General features: G+C 36.1%; 1 protein-coding gene across 1 annotated transcript in view; it reads left to right on the top strand.

Moving 5' to 3' along the window:
* The window catches only part of ULK4 (unc-51 like kinase 4), a 233,585-nt gene that overhangs the window by 172,732 nt on the left and 39,754 nt on the right, over positions 1–21,099 (top strand). The window contains exon 34 of the mRNA XM_062569461.1: positions 6,520–6,705. Within this exon, the coding sequence (XP_062425445.1) occupies positions 6,520–6,705 (186 nt within the window). The remainder of the gene's footprint in view (positions 1–6,519; positions 6,706–21,099) is intronic.

Here is a 21,099-nt window from a genome sequence, read left to right as displayed (position 1 = left end):
AAAACTTCAAAGTTCTTAACACGAAAGCAGAAATAATTACAAATCTGTCATGCAGAAACACTGCAAATACAGAGGATTCAGTATTTAATCCCATGATCAGTATTGCCCTTAACTGATCAATCAGGGGGAAACAAATAGCATTTAGTCTTCTTCTTGGCAACCTGAGTTTAAAAGTTAATTACACTTAGCTTTTTTGTCTGTTTCTCTACTTGAAAATAAATGCAACTTGATTGTTATACTGAAGTTTGCAGCAATTCTGGAAGGGCTAAAATACCTTCTACTGCAGATAACTTGTCTTGCCTTTTGGCGATAGGCGTCTTCATTAGAGTATAACCAGTAACATTTGTAATTGATTATTGTGCTCTGTAGTTTTGTATTTTATTGGTGAAAGATCAGTTAATCACGTGCAAATACGAAGACAACAAATATGAAGCTTTGGTGCGTGTGGATGAGTGAGATGATCTCTTCTAGGTCCATTTTGTCTCTACGTTCCACTGATTCTAAGGCCGTGCCCTGACTTCGGTTCAGAGCATGTGAAGATATTGCCATTGAAGAATGAAAATAACTGCAAAAGAAAGATAGCCCCATAGACGATGTAGAATTTTATTTCCCATTTCCTAGGAATACAGACAGTTCTATGGTGGAAATGGAAAGATACAAGTTTATTTCCTGTACTGTGTAACGTATTGTTGAATTCTATTTGAAATGTTATCTTTGAAGTATTGTACAGAATTCTTTTTTTAATGCAGCTACCTTAAAAAAAAAAAAGAAAGACAGAAAAGGAACAAAAACCACATACGAAGAAAATGAGAATATATTGTCATAAGTACAGAATTTTGGAATGAGATTTGAGTTTCTCAAAAAACAGACTGTATTAAAATGAACTGGAAAAATACTGTTCTCTAAAATGTTTTCCCTTAGGTCAAGGATGACAATTTTGATTTAAGCAAAAATACAATATTTTAGTGTTTCATTTAAAACTATGCATATTTACTAATAAGAATAGCACAGTTAACTTAACAGATGTAATAATGATGTTTTGCTTTCATGTTTCGTGTAATGTTTGCAAAATCATCTTCCGTACGGTTCCCAGTGGTGCTTCCTTTACAGCACATTCTGTAATCACATTACTGATCTAATGAACATCCATCTCTTGTCGTAATAAACTCTCTTTGTGTATAACCTCATTAATGCACTGAAATAGTGTCCCCTCCGGGTATTCTAGACAGTTTCACTGTAGCTCTAAAATTAGATGCCCTAACAACTCTAACGGTGTGAAAACTGCCGCTTCAGCTCAAATGATCACACATTTCTTGCAATGGTTTGCAATTCATGAATACATTGTAACCGGTCTCAAAATGAAGGCATCTTTGACAACCGACTACAAAAATATATATGTGTAATAACAATAAACTTCCTGTTTCACACCACATTAACCTTCAAATACATAGAACAAGTACCACAAAGAATTAAAAGAATTAAAGACAAATAGAATTTTGCTTTAGGAGCTTGTTTACAGGAGATTATAACTTGGCCATAAAAAATAAGTGAAAAGTGAGACAGTCTTAATTGCACAAAAACCTTGCCTTGAGACATTATTTTACAAATTCTAAGTGAAAAATAAATCTAGAGTTTTGAGTTATAGAATGGCAAAAACTATAGCTGTAGCTCTTCAGTATATTATTTTAAGTTGTTGGCCTTTTTTCATTTTGAGCTATATCTAGAAACATAAATGGACAGCTGCCTAGAACATTAACAACTGCATGGAGAACTTCTACCTTGTTGAAGGGCTGAGTTCATAATTCTCTCTAAGACTGATAAAGCAAAAGGAAATGTAAGCCAACTAGATCTGTTTTAGGTAATTATGAAATATTAGGGGGCAAATCTTTTCTGGGGAGTCAGAACTCTAGTTTTTCACGTTTTCTAATTTCTCTTCCACTGAAAGAACAAAAACTGAAAAAGATGCTGTCTTGCAAAACTATACATACATTTTAAAGACTTGAAAGATAATTCTTCATATCAAATGTAATTGTTATGTTAGAAAAATAATTGGAACATTATTACACCTGGCCACTTTTTTTTTTTTTTTTTTTTTTTTTTTTTTTTTTTTTTTTGGTCTAGCAACATGATTCTAGCTTTTCTGTTCTTATTAGAAATGAGAAAGCATTTCCTTGAAAGTCTGGTTTTCATTTCTTGTTTTTCTATCTTTATAGATATTTATTATACTTTCAGTCATTGCTTTTGTTTACACCAACATTTTTCTTCATACTCCCTATTCTTTATTACCATTGAGGAAAGTACTCAGACTGTCAGCTAATGTTAAATTTCAGGGCAGCAACATGGGCCCATCTAAATTACTATCTGTCACTAGTGAATACAGCATGATGGTTAGATTTGCAGAGAAAAATGCAGATACAGACATACTCATATGGGGATATCTTTTGTTGAGGTTTCCTCTTCCAACTTAACTATTGATGGGTTAGACTGCAGCCCAATGATTCCCATCCCCTACAGAGTAAATCATATCTTTCTTTCTCCCATCTTCTTTTCTTTCTTCTTCCAAAACCTATGCTGTTACCTTTTTACCCTATCATTTTCCAAGATAACAGCAATTCACTCCTCAAACTCTGGATGACACAGGAGCTCAAAGGGACTGTGATGGACTAGAGGAGCAGAAGAGCCTCAAATACAACAGAAGTTGAAGGAATCTGTTGACATTTGTGATTGAATAGGTTGATGCCATGATTGACGAGGTCTGTGAGCCCTGGAGTGATACTAGTGATTAAGCTTGGAGGATGGACCCTGACAACTATCCCATAAAGGGTGAGGGTATCTGAGGACAAGACACAACGGAGGAAGAGATTCAGGAGCTTCCTTTCTCTTGCCTCTCATTGGCAAAAAGAACAACAGCAACACTGGTAAAATGGCAGGAATGTGGCCTGATTAGGTTGCATGAGGTAGGAAAGCAGGCCCTACCAGTGAGACTTTCTGGGGTCAGACTGTGATCTCCGTGGAGAGGAGATAGCAGGACAATCTGACCGTGGCTGCTACTTGCTTTTCCAGTACTGAAGGAGCAGGATAGTGAAGGGAGCAGCATGCGGGAAGTGTGAGTTCAAATGCATCCTGCTGCTTTCTTCTCTGTTGAGGAAGCGAATGCTGGGAGAAAATAAGTAAAGCCATGTCTCACTGACTGAAACTGCTGAAGACAACTTTGTGGTGACAGCCTGCTGTTTGGATTCCTTGGGAATGACTGTAGCAGGCTGAACTTCCTTATTCACTTCATTGAAAGTGGTGCGGTCTCTGGAAGAACTGCAAAGGTTACTGTGCTTCACCTATTTATACGTGACTGTTGTATAGAGAGTCCTCTGCAAAGACCAGCCAGAACCTTTCCTCTCCTCAGTTTGATGTTCAGTGAGCATCTCAGAAAAGCACCTTAGGAACAATCTCTATTTTCTTTTAAGTATGACTACTGTGGTTATTTTTATTAATTATTTATGGGGTTTTGTGCTCTTGCTTTTGGAGACCAGGAAACTAGCCTCTTATTCAGTACTAGAGAGAAGAAATATCTGTCCAAATCAACACTCAATTTCTTTCTTTCTTTCGTTCTTCTCTCTTTTTTTTTTTTTTTTTTTTTTTTTGTGTGTGAATTACCAAGCTAACAACATTTCAAAATTGACCATAGTTGGATATACTGTGACGTTTTTTATACTGTGACGTTTTTTAGGGAGCAGTTGATACGACTGTGTACACTGATCTGGTAGCAAAATCTTAAGTTACAATGATACCTTTAAAAAGCATAAGAGAGAATGTAAGCAGTTTATTTTTTCCTTCCTTTAATAGCTTTCTTTTTCAGTGCAGGAAATGCAAGTTAGGTCAAAGCCTCCAGTGAGATCAGTGGAATTCTTGGTAAAGTTTGAAGATATAAATAGGCTGAGCTATAAAGTTGTTACTATCTGTAGTTTTTCCTCCTTTTTAGCCTTGCCATTTTTGTTGAATAAGTTATTAGATAATTCTGGATTTTCATAGAATCATAGAATTGGTATGGTTGGAAGGGACCTCTGGAGATCATCTAGTCCAACCCCCCTTCTCAAGCAGGGTCACCTAGAACACGTTAGACAGGGTTGCATCCAGGCAGGCCTTGAAGATCTCCAGAGAAGGAGACTCCACAACCTCTCTGGGCAACCTGCTCCAGTGCTCTGTCACTCTCACAGGGAAGAAATTCCTCCTCATGTTCAGGCGGAACTTCCTGTGTTTCAATTTCTGCCCATTGCCTCTTGTCCTGTCACATGGGGCAACTGAAAAGAGTTTGTCCCCATCCCCTTGACACCCTCCCTTCAGGTACTTGTACACATTGATAAGATCCCCCCTCAGCCTTCTCTTCCCCAGGCTGAAGAGGCCCAGCTCTCGCAGCCGTTCCTCACAGGGCAGATGCTCCAGCCCTCTGATCATCTTTGCAGTTCTACACTGGACTCTCTCCAGTAGCTCCATGTCTCTCTTGTAGTGGGGAGCCCAGAACTGGACACAGTACTCGAGATGAGGCCTCCCCAGGGCTGAGTAGAGGGGCAGGATCACCTCCCTCGACCTTCAGGCAACAGTCTTCCTAATGCAAAAAACAATCAAGTTATGTGGCTTTTGGATTGGAATGAAGAAAAAACATGTAGTTAAAGCACGAAAGAAGAAATAGCTGCTATAGTTCTCTCATTTACATAGCATTAGATGAAATAAAATGTGATATGTCTTAAGGCTATGTATTCAGAGCTTGTATCTCAGTTCAGTCTGTTTTATGAATCTGATGGGAAACTGGATCTTATCTACATGCAGATTTCTAGGGAATCACTGCTTGGATATTTGAGGAGTATATGTCTGATGATATGTTCCAAAATTACTTTAAAATAACAGTATAGTTTTTCCTTAGAATTAAAAATCTTGGGAAGTTCATACTTCAGATTAAATGAATGATTGTCATTGAAATGACTGTGCATGTGTGAGACATATAGACAGATTTATTATTTTGTAGTGCTATAAGAAGAGATTATATAAATTGCTTTTTTTGTTATTATTATCAGTAAGGACAGTCTGTTAACCGTACTTTATCTACCTTACTTATGATTAAAATGTATTCTTTGAATTAAATAAGTGAATAAGAGAGAAGTGATATTTTTACTCTGCCATAATTGATTGGTAAGACCGCCACTGGTATACTGTGTTCAGTCCATAGATTACAAGGCCAGAAAAGCTATTTTAAACACTTAGTCTAATATATAACACAAGATATAGGACTTTTCTAAATTAATTCCTCATTACAGCAAAGATTTTTTGTTGTAGGAAAAAAACTCTGATTGTGATGTATAAATTGCCTGTGATAGAGAATGTGTCTCAATTTTACAGAAGTTGTTCCAGTGGTTAATTGCCCTTATTAAAGAAAGATAGAAAAAAGGAAATCAAAGTACATCTTCCTTCTAATCTGGATTGCTTTATCTAAAGTTTTGAGCCATTGTCTCTTGCCAGTCCTTTTTCAGGTAGAGTAATTAACCTGTCATCAACATTCTGTTTCTCAGATGGAGCCCAAAGGGTATGACCAAGCACTCTTTAACCTTCCCCTTCATAAGTTATATAGACTGAATTCCTTTAGTCTTTCACTGTTAGATAGGTTTTCCAGTATTTATCATCCTTTTGCCTGTTCCCAAGAAACCTCTACGATTTTTTTCAGTGTCTTTCTTGAACTTCATGTTCACCAGAACTCTGTTTCTGTTTTAGTTCCAACGGTGTCAAATACAAGCATTATACAGTTTCTCTACTTGTAATTTCCAGTTTCTACTTTCAAGAATGATATAAGTCATTTAGATAGTTATGTCATACTGCCAGAAGCTCATGTGAAGATGATCGTTAGCCATGTTCCCAAATCTTCTATAATTTTACTTCCCAGGAGAGTTTCCTCCATCCCATTACTAGAACATGTTCTGATGCCCACTCATTGATGAACCATAGAAAAGCATTCAGAAAAGAGCTCCAAAAAATATTTAAAATCTGGGAAATGCACCTCTTAATGTGACTAGGCTATAACCCATTAAAAGCTAGATAACCTGTTCTCTACTTCAACCAGAAGCCATAGACTTGATTTAGAAATAATGAAATGAAGTTTTATAATGTGCATTATGGAGAAGATTAGACATCATTACCACAATGATGCTTTCTGATCTTAATACTTCTATTTAAAGCAAAACTTACTCTCCTAAAACAACCAAGTTGGAAGCAATATTTTCAGTGTTTTTATGATGTCACTATAGATACGCTATTTGATATAAGGGTAGTGGAGGCATTCATGTGCTGCTGCTTAAGAGCAGATATATTTTAATTATATTTTAAACATTTTATTCAGGTCAGCTTAATGGAATTATTAGTCAAACAGCTAGAAGTCCTTCCTTCCTGCCATGGTGCAAATGTTAATACTCTTCTCAATCCCCAGGGATATGGAATTTTATGAAATTTGAATTTGTTTTTTTGTTTGTTCATTTTTAGCTTCCCAGTGAGGATATTGAAATATTCCAGAATGCATCACAGTGCTTATCTTTGCTGGTTCAGTTGTACGGAGGGAACAGTCAAGAGAGCATGTCTCCAGAAAACATGGACAGTTTTGCTGAAGTGCTGAAGTCCAAAAAAGATACAAGACAACTGAAGCTTTTGTTGAGAATTATAAAGAGACTGGTGAGTCAGCTTTTAAATGTTTTAAAAGTCTGTGCAGGTTTTTATGTCTTTGGATAATTTTTATTGATAATTTTGTCCCTTTAAAGTAAAGAGAATATATATATAAAAAAAAATCTGAAAACAAAACGTGAAGTAAAACTTCATGTCTTTAAATTTCAGTTTAATTTCTCTGGAAAAGACACTTTTCTATATTTAAATCCTCTTAGAGTATTATTGACCATATTGAATACTCGTAGTTAAGTTAACCATTCAATCATTTAAATGGCTCAGATTATTTTTTGTATTTGTTTAGTACTTTGGCTTTATGGATTACTGGAACAATTTTTTGAATGCCTTCCAAAAGAGCTAACCTTGTAGCAATTATGTAGCATCTAGGAAACATAGTGCTTGATCTCATGGTAAAGAAAATGCAGTTTCATACTTTAAATAGACTTGTACATAGACTGTTGACTCTCTTTCTAAGTGGTAGTAACTACGGTAGAGTGGTTGTAACAGAGATGGTCGATCAGTAGGTGTGATGACAAGTTATTGACATCTAGGAGTTTCAATTCTGTCGTGCTTTGTCATGGTGGCATGATTACCGCATGCTTTCTCTGAAGTAGATTAGCTAGAAAACTTTCTGTATCTATAACATTCTTTTAGATAATGCTATGCTTTTTATCTTGAACTCTCTTGAAAAGAAGCTTTGCCAGCACACATTGAAAAGAAGCTTTGCCAGCATGCATTGATTGATTACTTCATCCTTTACTGTACTCTGCAAGAAAGAGAGTACTCAATTAAAAAAGAATAACTTCTCCAGTGTCAGCAGAAGAGGCATGAATTTTGCAAGTACAGTGCTGGCTATTAGAGTAACGCCATAATCAATGCAGGAGTCACCCTACTTAGGGAGTTAAAAGGGAGCAACCCTATTGTAAAGCCTCCAGAGCTGTTCTGTCTCTTCTTCCACCCACTGGATTTACATTACAAGCGAGCAAACACAATACTATTCTTCCTAGTTTTGATCTGTCCTGCCTTTCACTAGAAGAAGCATGAATTTATAAAATTAAAATTGATAGGACCCAATGATGTTTAAAATTCATGTTTTCTCTTATTCTTGACATCTCAGGTTTCTCATAGTCTTTATTTTCCCATAGTTTTCTTGAGAAAAGAATTCCAACAAAAATTTTAAGCAACTTTGTATTGCTTCTTGCTTGTACTTATGCTTCTTTTCTGTGCAATTGTTGTGCGGGGTAGAATTGTTTTTACTTTTCCACAAAAATAATAAGAATAAAGAGGTAGCGAAGTACGAAGAAAGGAAAGTGAAAGGGAGGCTGTAATACCTTTTTAGATCATTCCATTTCTGCATAGCTTCTGACTGCTTTCCTTTCCCTCTTTTTTGACGATTGTTATTCCAAAGTTGTCCTAGGGTACAGACTATTTAACAAGGAAATTTCTGTTGATTATCCTAGGAGGACAAAGCTGTACTATCATCTTTTGAATCTTGCGAGTTCCTGTGCTTCGTGATCTTTCTTTCTGTATACCAGTAATTCTAGTAGTTTCTATTTATTATATCAGGCAAAGATTTTCTGTAATTATTTTAATGAGATCATGGGATTTCTTTTGAAAGCAGGGTTTATAGATAATTTGACAGATTATATAATAAATCTTGCGTTATTTCTGTGAACCTGAAAAAGTCCTGTTCACAGGAGATGATTATCTTGTCAAAATTGTAGTAATGGCAAAAGACACTGAAATATAATCGTATCTATTTAAGAAGGATTCAGCCTACATCAGCTGTTCATGGTGAATTTTGAAGCCTAGAGCAAACCTAAAATGATGCTCAAATATGAAAAAGTTGGAATAGAGGGATCACTAAGTTCACCAATTTCCATTCTTGCTGATCAGTACTTGAATATAACCTATTTCTAATCTATGGAACTTCAATGTGTCAGCTACAGCTATGGCTTTTATAAGACAGGAATATAAAGAAAGAATTCAGGGTGTCTATTCTATAGCTGCTTCTATTATCATGTCTTTCTGAAAATAAGGAAAAGGCATAGGGTTATGACCAGTTAGCACTTTATCCATGTGCTCCATATGTCTCCAGTGCGCCTTTAGCCCTAATGAATAATTACTTATTCATTAATTAAGTTTTATCTCCAGTACCCAAATAGTTGATTTTTTTTTGGACAAAGTTGAAGGATTTTTTTGTTTGTTTTTAAGCGCTTATTTCTTATTACCAATTCTGACCAGCAAATTGACTACAGGGCAGTATAAACTCCTCCTCATACCTTTCTTTACACTGATTTTTGCACTATAATTTTGTTGTATTCTATACTCAGTACTTTGTTAAATCAGAAATAAAGATATAGGCTAGACTGGAGGGGAAAAAAAATTAGACCCTTGTTCCATGGCTCTTAGAAAACACTTGTCAGAAAGTATATCTGAATTCTACATAAGTCACACTTTTTTCTTTTGATGTTCTTTCCAGAACCTCATTTTGATTTTTTCATCCTTTACGCTGAGTGATTAAGACATTTAGAAAGATGTGTAGACTTTTAATACCTGTGTAATCCCTGTAAGGATTTCCCAGACTGTATTAGGCTGTGTGCTAAGATGCTAATGTTACAGTGGCAGTACTTGAGCTATGGCGAAGTCCCTAACTTTCATTGATTTCATCGTAGGACTGTGAAGCAATATTTCACTCTCCCTGCCAGCCTGGGCAACAAAAATGCCATCTTTGTGTACTGGCAAGCAGATTTGCTGTCTGTTTCCAATGAACCAAAGCCTGGAAACCAGTGGTCACTGTGTTTAAAATCTCATTCATAGCATGCTTCTGTGAATATTTCTCTGATGTAGATTAGTGACAATATCATCCTGAGTTTTATACAGAGATTTGCTGAGTTCACATCTTATGAATTGACATCTATGTATTTGTATATTTAAAAAATTATATACATATATATATATATATATTGACTGTAGTAGTTCCAGAGCCCAGACCAGGTCCACATTATGTTAGCTACTGAGTGTGCATATTGAAAGCGGACTTGGAGCTTGAAGACATTTACAGTCTGAGTAGCATAAATGTTTGATTTAGAACAATTTTGCAATCCCTCTGTAAGTCAAACTATTTACCAGAGGTTTGCTACCCAGTAAATTGCTACAAGTTAGACTATACAGAGCTTGCCTCAAAAGAAGAGAAAACATTTATTTGCAAAAATCACATGGTGATTTTTCAGGTAGTGTTGCTTTTAGAGCTTCAGCTCTGAATATTCAGCGCCACAAGGAGGTGCTTTTGCAGCAATTCCCAGCAGCAATTCTAGAAGTTTTATAAAGCCAAGTGGGACCTGTTGGCTTATCTCCTGCCATTAAAGTACTGTTCTCTCTGATGGTCTCAGCTAGTAAGAGAAAAAATCCTTATGGATCTTTTTTCTACTCTGAGTCTTTTAAGTATGCCTTTAATTAATTTACTCCATTACTAAAGTAATCTGTTACTAAATCAGTCCATTATATTCCATTGCTAGACGGAATAATTTTATGACAGAGATCTGTTAGATTGTGCATACAACATTCACTTGTGGGGTTGCTGACCTGTATAGTTATAGTTATTATAAATGCACCTGTTGCTAATGTTTTCCTTAAGTTATACATCTTTCAAAACTTGGAAAGATACAAACAATTTCTATCCTTCGTTAACATGTCTTTTATTTTCAAGCTGTTACCAAGCCTGCATCCCTTTTTTAAAGACCATCTTTTGTTGGCTTCAGTCTGTAATAAAACATCTTTTGGTAGGATGAAGCATTTTATCAGATATAAACAACAAATTACTCTTCCAAGAAGAAAAATCTAATCAATGCAGCAATACCTTATGCATGTCATAAACAGGCTGGGTTTCTCAAAATACTCTGAAGGCAAATACATTAAAAGTATAATGCCACTTCTTTCCTTTATTCCTTCACCACTGTGCCGAGAATCTCCCGCTGCTTATAAACGCCACGCAGGCCTTTGTGTAATAGGTACGGGCAGGTTTTAATGAAATTTGAGAGAGTCTCCGGAGATCACAGATACGGAGGCCTTTCGCACCGTGCTGTTGCTTGGCAACCTTAAGCCATCACATTTCCAGGCTGTGTAATAGCAGGAGATACTCCTCTTCTGCCAGCCCCGCGGAAAACTGTAGTGGGAATAATCCCTTCCTAAAGGGGCACCCTGAAATGGGGCAGGGGCGGGGGAAGAGAGGTGCTTTTTTTCCTTTTCCCTTCCCCTTCACTTCTGGGTTTTAACAGAGGCACAAAGTAAGTTCTTAAGTATAGAGGTTTTTTTGAATTTTACCGATGTTCTGGCTGAAGTACATTTTAATTACATCCTTTAAAAAGTGGTTGCAATGCTTCTGATTAATATAAAGAATCAAACTGGCATTTGCGAAGGAGAACTGCTGGTCTGCGCCATTTGGCTTCCTTCCGTCGGGAAGCAATACACTGAATTCCAAGGAGTTAGAAAAAGCTGGTTTAAATTAGTCAGAAGATTAATGCAGCTAATGACAGCTGCTGTAATACAGTTTAAACAACAATTAAACAGTAATTTAAGTAGAACTACTATGATATAATTTAAACAAATGTAGCATTTGGTGGACCTAATTCTCTCATTCTCTCTTACGATGCAGACCCTTTGCTGTACTTTCTGAAAAAAATATTGAGCCAGAATTGATCAACTTACCTGAGTAATTCAGGGTTAAAACAAAAAAGCAAAACTAGTTTAAGCTATATTTAAAACTTTGTGCTCAGAGTATAATAGTATATGGGCTCTACCAAATTCTCATGGAAACTAAATATTATACTTTGATAGTTAAAGCCTTGAGAAAAAAATATTTTAAACTTACTAAAGTAAAGCATTATCAATAGCAATCAGGAAGAAAATATCTCATTAATGAAAAAAAGTTTGATTTTTGAATAATCAAAATTTAATTTGTTCACAGACATTCTACAAGCAGTATGAATTCTTTAAAATATGGATTAATTTTGCTTTTAAAATATTTACTTGATATTAAGAATAACATAACCATTCAGAAGACACTTTTCTAAAGTACTGCATGAAAATGTTATCCTTATGATGCTGTAGCTAATTTGTTCAGAACCCCATGGCAAAAGTATGCAAGGTTAATCTGAACTTGACTAATTACATTCTGTGTATTGAAATTCAGGACACAGATTTTCATTGGATATTGTTGATAAGGCTTTACATTTTTCATTCGAAATGGTTAGATATTATCTTAGAGGCGTATGAGCTGTGTGCAAGGTTTATTTAGCATGTGAAGGGCTGAATTCAGGATAATTTATTCTTATGTAGCTTGTGGAGTGTTTTCTAGATGCTGAGGATATGTACAATGTATTAGCACTACTCTTGACTTTTTCCTTTGACGCTTGAGTCCTATGGTTTTTACTGGAGGAGAGGAAATAATATTTTAGTATTTAGATTCATACCCTTGGTTAGAACACTGAAAAAAAATTTTAATAAGCCTTTTCTATTTGTGATTAGTCTTTCTCTTTATTTAGCTATTTGAATGTTCCAATATCATTCTTTCAGCTGGACAAAATTCTTAAGCACAGCGTTCTAATATTTTAAGGCTGTATATTTACGTTCCAGCTCTCCAGTACCTTCTGTCTTATGAATTAAACAGAACAAGTACCTGTGGATAAGCCTCAGTCACAAGTGCAGTCCTTGGAATTTTTATCTTCTCTGGTCTTGTCACTTTTGATGCAGGTCCAGAAGCCCTGCAGTTGATACCAGATCGCAGAGCACTCTGCGCTTTGTCTGGTATTTCTATCACATAGACAAACACATGACTTGCTAGCAAATCGTGGACAGAAGTCCCCCACCCTCAACCATGTTGCAGGAGAGGGTGAAATTAAGTCACTTATCTATCAGCCAAAAAGTCCAGGCAGAATCTTCCCTTCATTTTTCCTTCACATGTGTTTGATGCTCACATCTTCCTTCTAACATGCAGCTAGATGCTCCTACTTTTGCTTGCTGCTTTATCATAGTAGCTTTGTGTTTTAATATTACTTACCTAACCTCATAAGCTGCGGTGAGGCCTCAATATTTGAAAAATATTTTATGGTCCTCAGGTAAGGAGTAGTAAATGTCATGCAATGTTTTACTTGAGAGGATCCTACCAAATCCAGTAAGATAGGACTAAGTTATCAAAAATATTTTCTCAGCTTAAATCTTAATACCAGGTTACATATATTTCCTAAATCTGCAGCATTAATGGGAGTGCCTGAGCTCTTAGTTACTGCTTTCATTGTTACTATAACTGAATTGCATGAGTGCCCGTAAACCAGGACCCCATTGTGGTAAACTGAATACAAACATAGTAAGAAGAAGAGAACAACTGAGCTTGTTCCGTGTTTTCAAAATAAGCTCAGGGAATTGCCTGAAATTGGCACTCACAAGTCAGAAATAATTTGATACATAAGAAACCATCATAATCCTGCATAACACAGCTCCTTTGGCAGTGCTCAGTTGTGTGCAAGCAAGAATGGGAATTTAACTACTTGCTCCTGACTGATAATACAGGTTTTTTCTTTTCTTTTTTTTTTTACCCCAAATTTAAATTTTTATGGTCACAGCAGTATTTCAAAGTTTTTCCTTAGTTTTTAATACAGTCTTTGTGTGAGGCTATCACCAGAAGCTAAAAAAGCTTTGAAAGATCTTTATTGCACAAGTTGAAGATAAGATGTAGATGAACATAGAAGCCAGATTCTCTGTGGCTTTTTACAAACTTGTATTGCAACAGATACTCTCTTTTTAATTATGTATATTCTCTTAAGCTTGGTCTCCTCCATGACAGATTTGCTAAGGGTGAAATAGTTCATTACATTTCAGTGTGTAAGCAAAAATCTTAACTACTATGTACTAGGAAGAGATCTAATGTGAGAAGTAGATTCTCTACCAAGAAGCGATCCTTTCTTTGTCTTCCAAATCATCTAGTTTTGGACCAGTCAGAGTCAAAGGGCTTGACACATCCTCTTCATTAATCTTCGGTGCCACTATTTTTTTATGTTTAAAAATAGCATTTGTGTGCATTGAGGTTAGGCTTTCAGTAGATTTCTACAGTAGACTTCCTTGTCCCCCTTGCCCAAGTTCAGACAGTGATTCAATCCAGCATCTTCAGTGATGAAACCTCCGCGTTTTAAATTATGAAAACTGTACTAGTTAAACATTTATGGAAGTGCCCAGTGCCGGCATTTATTTAAACTATTAAAATGTAATGTTTTTGTATGAACATCATTATAAATTTATAACAAATGCAATTTGTGGTGATGCATGTTCTATGGGCTGTGAATAACTGTCCTAAATTTCATACAGCAGGTGCTTTCTCTGGAATATAATGCCTACTTGATGAGTTCATATGATGCAGCATAAGAATATCTCATAATGTGCATAGCAATTCTACTCTGATTATACAGCTTGCTTCTTCAGACCTTTTAGGGAGCATTTTCAGAGCAAAGGTTTTGACATACTTCTCAGTCTTGTCAAAAGCGCATGATTGCCTAAATCTATTAATATCAATAAAAAGATACCTTTTGAGATGTATGTAGTGATCATTCAGAAATGGATCAACAGATGAACATTATTTTCTGGTATCATATAGCTCCAGTGACTTAAAATTCATTTTAGCAGATATGCTGGTATTCTCAGTTGTGAGAGAGCTGTTGTAGGGCATGACACCAGTATATAGGCAAAAACGGTATGTCCTCTTTTCCAAAGTGCATGATATTGCACCTTCCAGATGAAATTCTGATCTTAATTGTACTGTAAACCCATGGTAATTGTAATGAATAGACTTACTGCGTATTAGAGTTGCACCAGAAGAAGATAATTGAAATAAAAATCTGGTGGCCCTACCAGTGCAAAACAATGTGTGTGCAAAATCTGCTGTGTATAGGTGGTAGGAAGTGCATATACTAAAACATTGGGTTGCATAAGACTAAATAATGGTTTAAACAAATCTACATGATTTATAAGTCTAGTTTACTACTGGTCCCATGTTGTCACTAAATAAAATGAAATAATCAAGGTAGAATACCTTTTCCTCATTCTGACTGAATGCTTCCTTTGTGGCTTTTCACGCAGGAGGCAGAGGCATTTCCTGCCGGGTGTCCGCCTGTGCCCTGGGGCCCAGCTCTTCCCCACTGTGCGTCTCCCGAGCTGTAAGAGCAGGATTTCTTGGGGGAGCCCAGGCCCAGTGCCGCTGAAAAGCTCGGGAGGCCTTCCTGGGGAATGAGCATTTAGTCAGCCCTGAGACCCTGCAGTGACTGGCGGTGTGTTGCTTCCTCTCATTAGAGTAAAAGTCCATGCAGAACAGATTACAGTTAGAAATTAAAACAGGTTAATCTTTTAAAATAGAACAATTTCCATGGAAAAGAGCAGGTTAACACAGGATATTACTTTTCTTCCAAGTACTACTGCTACTTAAATATGGTAAAAAGTAATTTTAGCATATGTGATAAATCAGAAGTTCACATAAATGGAATCATTGTTTATAAAGATATGATCAGAGCCCTCCTTTATCGTTTTAAACCCTTAGTGCAGTTTGTGTATTTACAATATTCATGAAATGGCACACAACATCTATTTTCAAAGTCCATAACCATAAGATGGCAATTTGTGCCCCATATATATCAGTAAGATATGTATGGTCCCAACTCTGCTAATGTAGTAATATTTCTTTTCGTTTGATTAGGAAAATTCTTATTACAGAAAAGCAAATTATGGCTGTCATTGAAAGACTTAAGAAATAATATGCCCTCAGGATTGCCTGAGTGGACTGTTGCTCCACTGAGGAGCTCTGATGACATCAGAGAGAGATGCTCATGCAATTTGTTCATGTAATTGGAATTCCAAGATGGAATATGTATTACATCTTGAAGGTGATGTTATTTAATAATGAATGATTTTATAGACTCTTCTAGTCTCTATATCATATCCTTGTTCCTTCACAATTATAGTTATTAGGATTCTTTGCCCCCTATCTCTGTATTCTACACTTCCACCTCTACTCATATGTTTTTGATTCTTCTCTCAACTCATGTATCACCTGCTCCTGATATTTCTTTCAACTTGCTTTTCCTTTAAATGAAGCTGAGAGCTTTGTGGGAATTGATGTTGAAATTTAGAGGAGCAAAAATATTAAGATGCCTACTCCCATGTTACATTTTGGCTGCTGCAGGTCTCAACAAGATCCTTTTCCCTTCTTGCAAGCTTCGTATGTAATTTTGCATAACTATATACAATCTCATTAGCATACTATTATGTACATCTGTGTACACCTGTGTACAGGAAAGACATACTTTCCTGTAATCATGTTAAGTGATAACTCCTCATATGTTTTTAGTATTTCCGTCTACATAGTGGGTAAACTTTTCTAAAATGACTAGGGTCATTCCATATTTATTTGCAGAGATTCTAAAGGAAATCTAATGTTCTGAAAGTACTCATTACTTGCTCACAAATATCAGGCCTACAGAAAGTTTCTTTGATTTGGCATCCCAAATCATTAGTCACTTTTGAAAAGTCCTAGCAAAAATACTATTTTTCTTACAAAAGGATTGAAAGAAGAAACAAAAGAACTGATTGGAGAGCAGAACTGCAAACTACTAAATATTTGGAGTTAATAATTTTAATTCTGTTTGAGTCTAAATTTTCTCCCAGTCATACATTTCAAGAAAATGAATCTTCTTTTAGTGAAATAGGATGCTGCAATATGAGACTAAACTATGGGGAAAGCCTAATAATCTTCCTGAAAAGCAGAGCCATCACAAATAGGTTTTTGTTTCTTAAATCTTGTATTTGTGTCTTCCCCCCCTCGCCCTTTTAACTGTTTTAACTGGGAGATGAACCTACTAATGATCTAATCAAGCTTTTGACGCACAAAGTTCAAGTGGCTTTGAAATGAGGTGAGCCAAGTTTGTTCATCTCTACTAGAAAATAATAGGAACCAAATTATCAATCTACCAAGGTTTTATTCAGCTCATGCCTAATACATGGTAGAATACTTCAAGAACTTCAAAAAGATGAAACTTTTAGTTGTACTTGGATGAGAAAGTAGAATGCAAATGTAATCACTCTGACAGTGATTTAATCACTCTGGGACATCTGGGAGTAAGGCAAGGTGCGGAGGATGGTGGCAAGATACGGAACAGAATGTGAGAGGAGGAATATCGTCTATTTATGAGTATGTGGATATAAGAAAGTGAAATGGAAGCTAAAAGAGATGTGATATATAAAGTAGTGATGAACAGTATCTTAATATCATGGCAGTATTGCAGTTCTGAATGAATGTCATTCCATAACAGTATGAAATGCCTTAAATTTTGATACTATTGAAGATACTAATTTTAATGTGATACTAATCTTGTGCCCATTCTGCTCCCACCTGCCCCCACCATACCTTCACTTTGACCCACCCACCCACCCACCCAGCATCGTCCAATGCGCAGCCTCTCTATTCTAGCAGAGGGGAAGGAAAGATGTGGGAGATGGTTGCACTCGTCATATACTTCTGTGTTCCTCTCCCCTCTGATATCAGGCAGAGATGCTCTCCCCAAATCCTCTGCAAAGAAATTGGATGAGAACTGGATTTCTCTGTTAAAGCATCTGTGGTGGTGACTGTGTTTCAGTGAAGTTTGGTTCCTTCACGCATTAGGGGCTGTGCTTTAGCTGTGCCTGAGGCCATGCTTGCAGCGTAGAAATATGTATGTCTGGTCTAGAGGGCCACTATATAATGCAAGCATCACCTTTATGTCTCAAACTGTATGTTTATATGGTACTTAGTATAGTCTTGGTTTGGACTGGAAACTTAAGACATGTAACTAGAAGGAATAATCAGGCAAAAAGAGTTGAAAGTATGAAAGTAAAAAAAAAAAGAGAGAGAGAGAGTTTGTAATATTTGAGTAGAGTGGATCAGAGGCATCTTCTTAATCCTGCCCTGAACAATCATTTTTGTGTGTGTGATATGTTCTATGTTAAAACCAAGATAACTTTGTCAGGCTGGTATGTACAAATAATTTCAGGACAAACAAATACTGGGTAGTACCTATTGTACAGAACAGAATAAAAGGGAAATTGTTGCCCGTATGGAATTATATGTATCCAGAAATAAGAAAGGCTAGACCTTAAATTCCGTGATGATGCTAGAGTTGCACATTTTGGCTTTCAGTTCACCCGTACAACAATCCTGAAGAGAAATTTGGGGAAACAGGTTGAATGTTTCTTATGTATCTAATACCTTGCTTGATCTAACGCTTGAAGTACTGAGGTGTCTTATAAGGGAGTTGTCACAACTTCCATATAAAACTAGAGAAAACATCAAATAAAGAAAACTGTCATGTTTTCTGCCACTCAGATAGCTTAGAAAGCTCATTATTTTCATGTTATTTTCCTGACATTAATCTTTTCACTAAAAGCATGTGGTTGAAAATAGAAGGATAATTAGCATTAGCCCGTTTATGAGAAACTGCTGGTGACAGAAGCTTATTTATTGTTGTGTACAATTAAAATATGATGTGAACACATGAGAATTTACATTAAAACAAGATTGCAGCTTGTCAGCAGTTTCCTTTGTTCAGCTGCATGTTTATTAGGTTACAGCTGCTCACCTACTTTTATATGACTTTATAATGATAGTAGCAACGTCTTCATTATTAGAGATGTCTAAACCAGTTTGATTGTGCAATAGGCAAAGGAAAAATATATCTGATACAATCTGTGTTAAAAAACTAGATCTGGAAATAAGATTTTTATATATACATATATATAAATATATATATAATTTATGCACATATATATGCACATATGTATTTATTAAGAAGACCTTACTATTCCATCTTTTTGATGTTTTGTATTTTCTAATTCCTTGCAGTGTGTGTTGCTTTTGCATAGCACATAAGCTGATTTATGTAGATCATAGTGCTGATTTTTTGAACAACTGCACAGAACGAAAAACCCCAAACCAAACATTTTGACATCTTTCAGAAAAAAAAGACATACATTTTTTCCCTAATTCTCTGTCACTCTACAAAGCAATTTTAGCAGTATAATAGTTGGGCTTAGTTTATGTACAGAAGGATCTTTGGGGCTGGTTGTCTTGTTATTAAGAAAAAGGTCAGCTCTTTTATATTTCTTGGCTTAGATGCACTGCAAGAGGATCACAGTGAAATGCCCACACTTTTTTCTGGCTCTTGTAATTTGGCAGTATTTCTACAATGAAGAAGGTAAAAGGTTCATCAGTCCTGTCCTATTGCTGACATGCAGCATCCTGAAAGAGAACAAGGCAAGAGTGGGGACCCTCATTTCCTACTGGTCCAAAGATTTGATCAGGCATAGAGGAGCAGTCAGCAGATCCCAGTAAAAGGATATGAAAGAATATTCTGGGCCAGTTCTTGGAGCATTCTAAAAAGCAGGATTTTGCCCGTTTGGGACTGAAGAAGGGCCATTACATATTTGGGGTACCTCGATGACATACCAGCATTCAGTGAAGTTCACATTGCTCTCTGTTGAGAGAAATATCTGCCGTATTCAGATTCTTGGGGGGTGTTTTTGTGTGTTTATTTTTTTAGTCACTATGTACACTGTGTCTACTTATCCTATGAACTTCCTGAAAAGACAGGTATTGTCTGGCTCAGCTTTCCGGCTGACTGCATGTCTGTTTTAGCTGTTGTTGTGTTTCTGTCTAGAGCGGTTTCTCTCATACTCATAACTGTGAGCATGAGTATTAACCAAGAGAGAGTTGCTGTAGCATGTAACTTTTAACAACAGAAGCTTCTCTTTGGTCTCTGGATTTGTGGGCTGGAAATGGGAAGAATGAGCAAGGGCTTGGGTCACCATCAAAATTAAGACCTTAGGCATATGCTTCAGGTTCATTAACATGAACACAAAAGGCTGTGCGTAAGTGATTTCTTGTAACTCTCCTGAATGAAAACAAAGTTTTCTTTCTTTGCTTTGCTAATGTCTATGAAAAGGTCTTTCCTCTCGCACACATGCATGTGCACACACACACACAATCACATCTTATTTTTGCTAGGGAAGGAAAAGCAGAGAATTGTAGCAAATAATATTTGAAAAGTATTTTGGTACTTCAAAACCCATGATAGTCTATTATGTATAGCAATTGAATGCTTGTTGCTGCTTTCAGTATGTGGTATTCAAACTACTTTTTTTTTTTTTTTTTTTTTTGAGAATTGATGAAGAAAGGGATATCTCTGGTTTTTGTTACACAGTAATTTCATTTGCCAAAAAGTTTCCAAAATATCACAAAATCTCATTACCCTGTATGAGCATGTAAGTTCAGTTTAAGTGCCAAGCAGTACTAACAATTGTGACTCATAGCTTCTTATTTTAATGACACATTTCTGCCTTTTTACCTAAACAGGGTATCATTGACATTAAAATGAGTTACATTTTCAGAAATTAATATTCAATTTAAATGAAGTGATTTATGTAAGACTGTCTTGATAGTCTAATGCCAGGATTTATTTCATTTCTAGTTAAGTAATTACATGCGTTAATAATATTGTAGAATTATACCACGTAATACATAACCATCTCCTTATGGTACTTTCTTAATTCATCTCTAGTCTCCAAACCACTGGGCTGAATATGTAGGCAGAAAATTCTAAGTGATATTGTCAGTGGTTTTCCCTCTGATGGCGTTTTTACCTTTACAGGTTTACTCAAATCTGTTCATTAATTTTAAAATATGGAACAGCTCATAAGAACCATTATATATGCCCGTGATGTCACCTAGGGGAAGAAAAGCCAAAATTGTTTTAATGTTCTCCCACTTGAGAACTGAGGTTTAAAAGTCCCATAGTTTGAACAACGTAGAAACCATGCATGGGTTCTTGTTCAGGACATAAGCTAACGGCAGCTGAATCGTAGGGTTAAAATTGAGAGTGAGTTAAAACAACAGAGGGGGAGAGAGGCAAGAGCAGAACAGGTGGAAACATCCCTGTGCTAGAGCATCTGATCTTAACCTGGGGAGCAGAATTGCTGGAGAGGGATTTTTGCTGTTCTTTAGCATATAGAAATGAGATGAATATGAGGGACCAAAAGTGGACTCTGGAATTTTCCCCCCAAAAGCAACCTAGATACTGTCATTGAAACCCAGAGAGAACTAGATATACTTCCTGAAAGTCTGATTTTTAAATAGGATCAGTTAAAATGTGATCTGCTATCTTTTACTTCTCAGTGGAATTTGTACATAACATGTTTTATTTTATTATGAGGACTCATTTTTCACTCTTCAAAGTGTACCTGAGCTCTGAAATGTAGCTGATGTTGACTGCTATGCTTGCACTCACATGTGCTGCAAATGTACAACAAAGCAAAATGATACTGTGATAAGAAAAGTGT

The sequence above is a fragment of the Rhea pennata genome, chromosome 2, assembly GCF_028389875.1.
Source record: "Rhea pennata isolate bPtePen1 chromosome 2, bPtePen1.pri, whole genome shotgun sequence".
NCBI classification, from domain to species: Eukaryota; Metazoa; Chordata; class Aves; order Rheiformes; family Rheidae; genus Rhea; species Rhea pennata.
The sequence above is the reverse complement of the archived record's forward strand: the minus strand, read 5'-3'. Positions and strand labels throughout refer to the sequence as shown.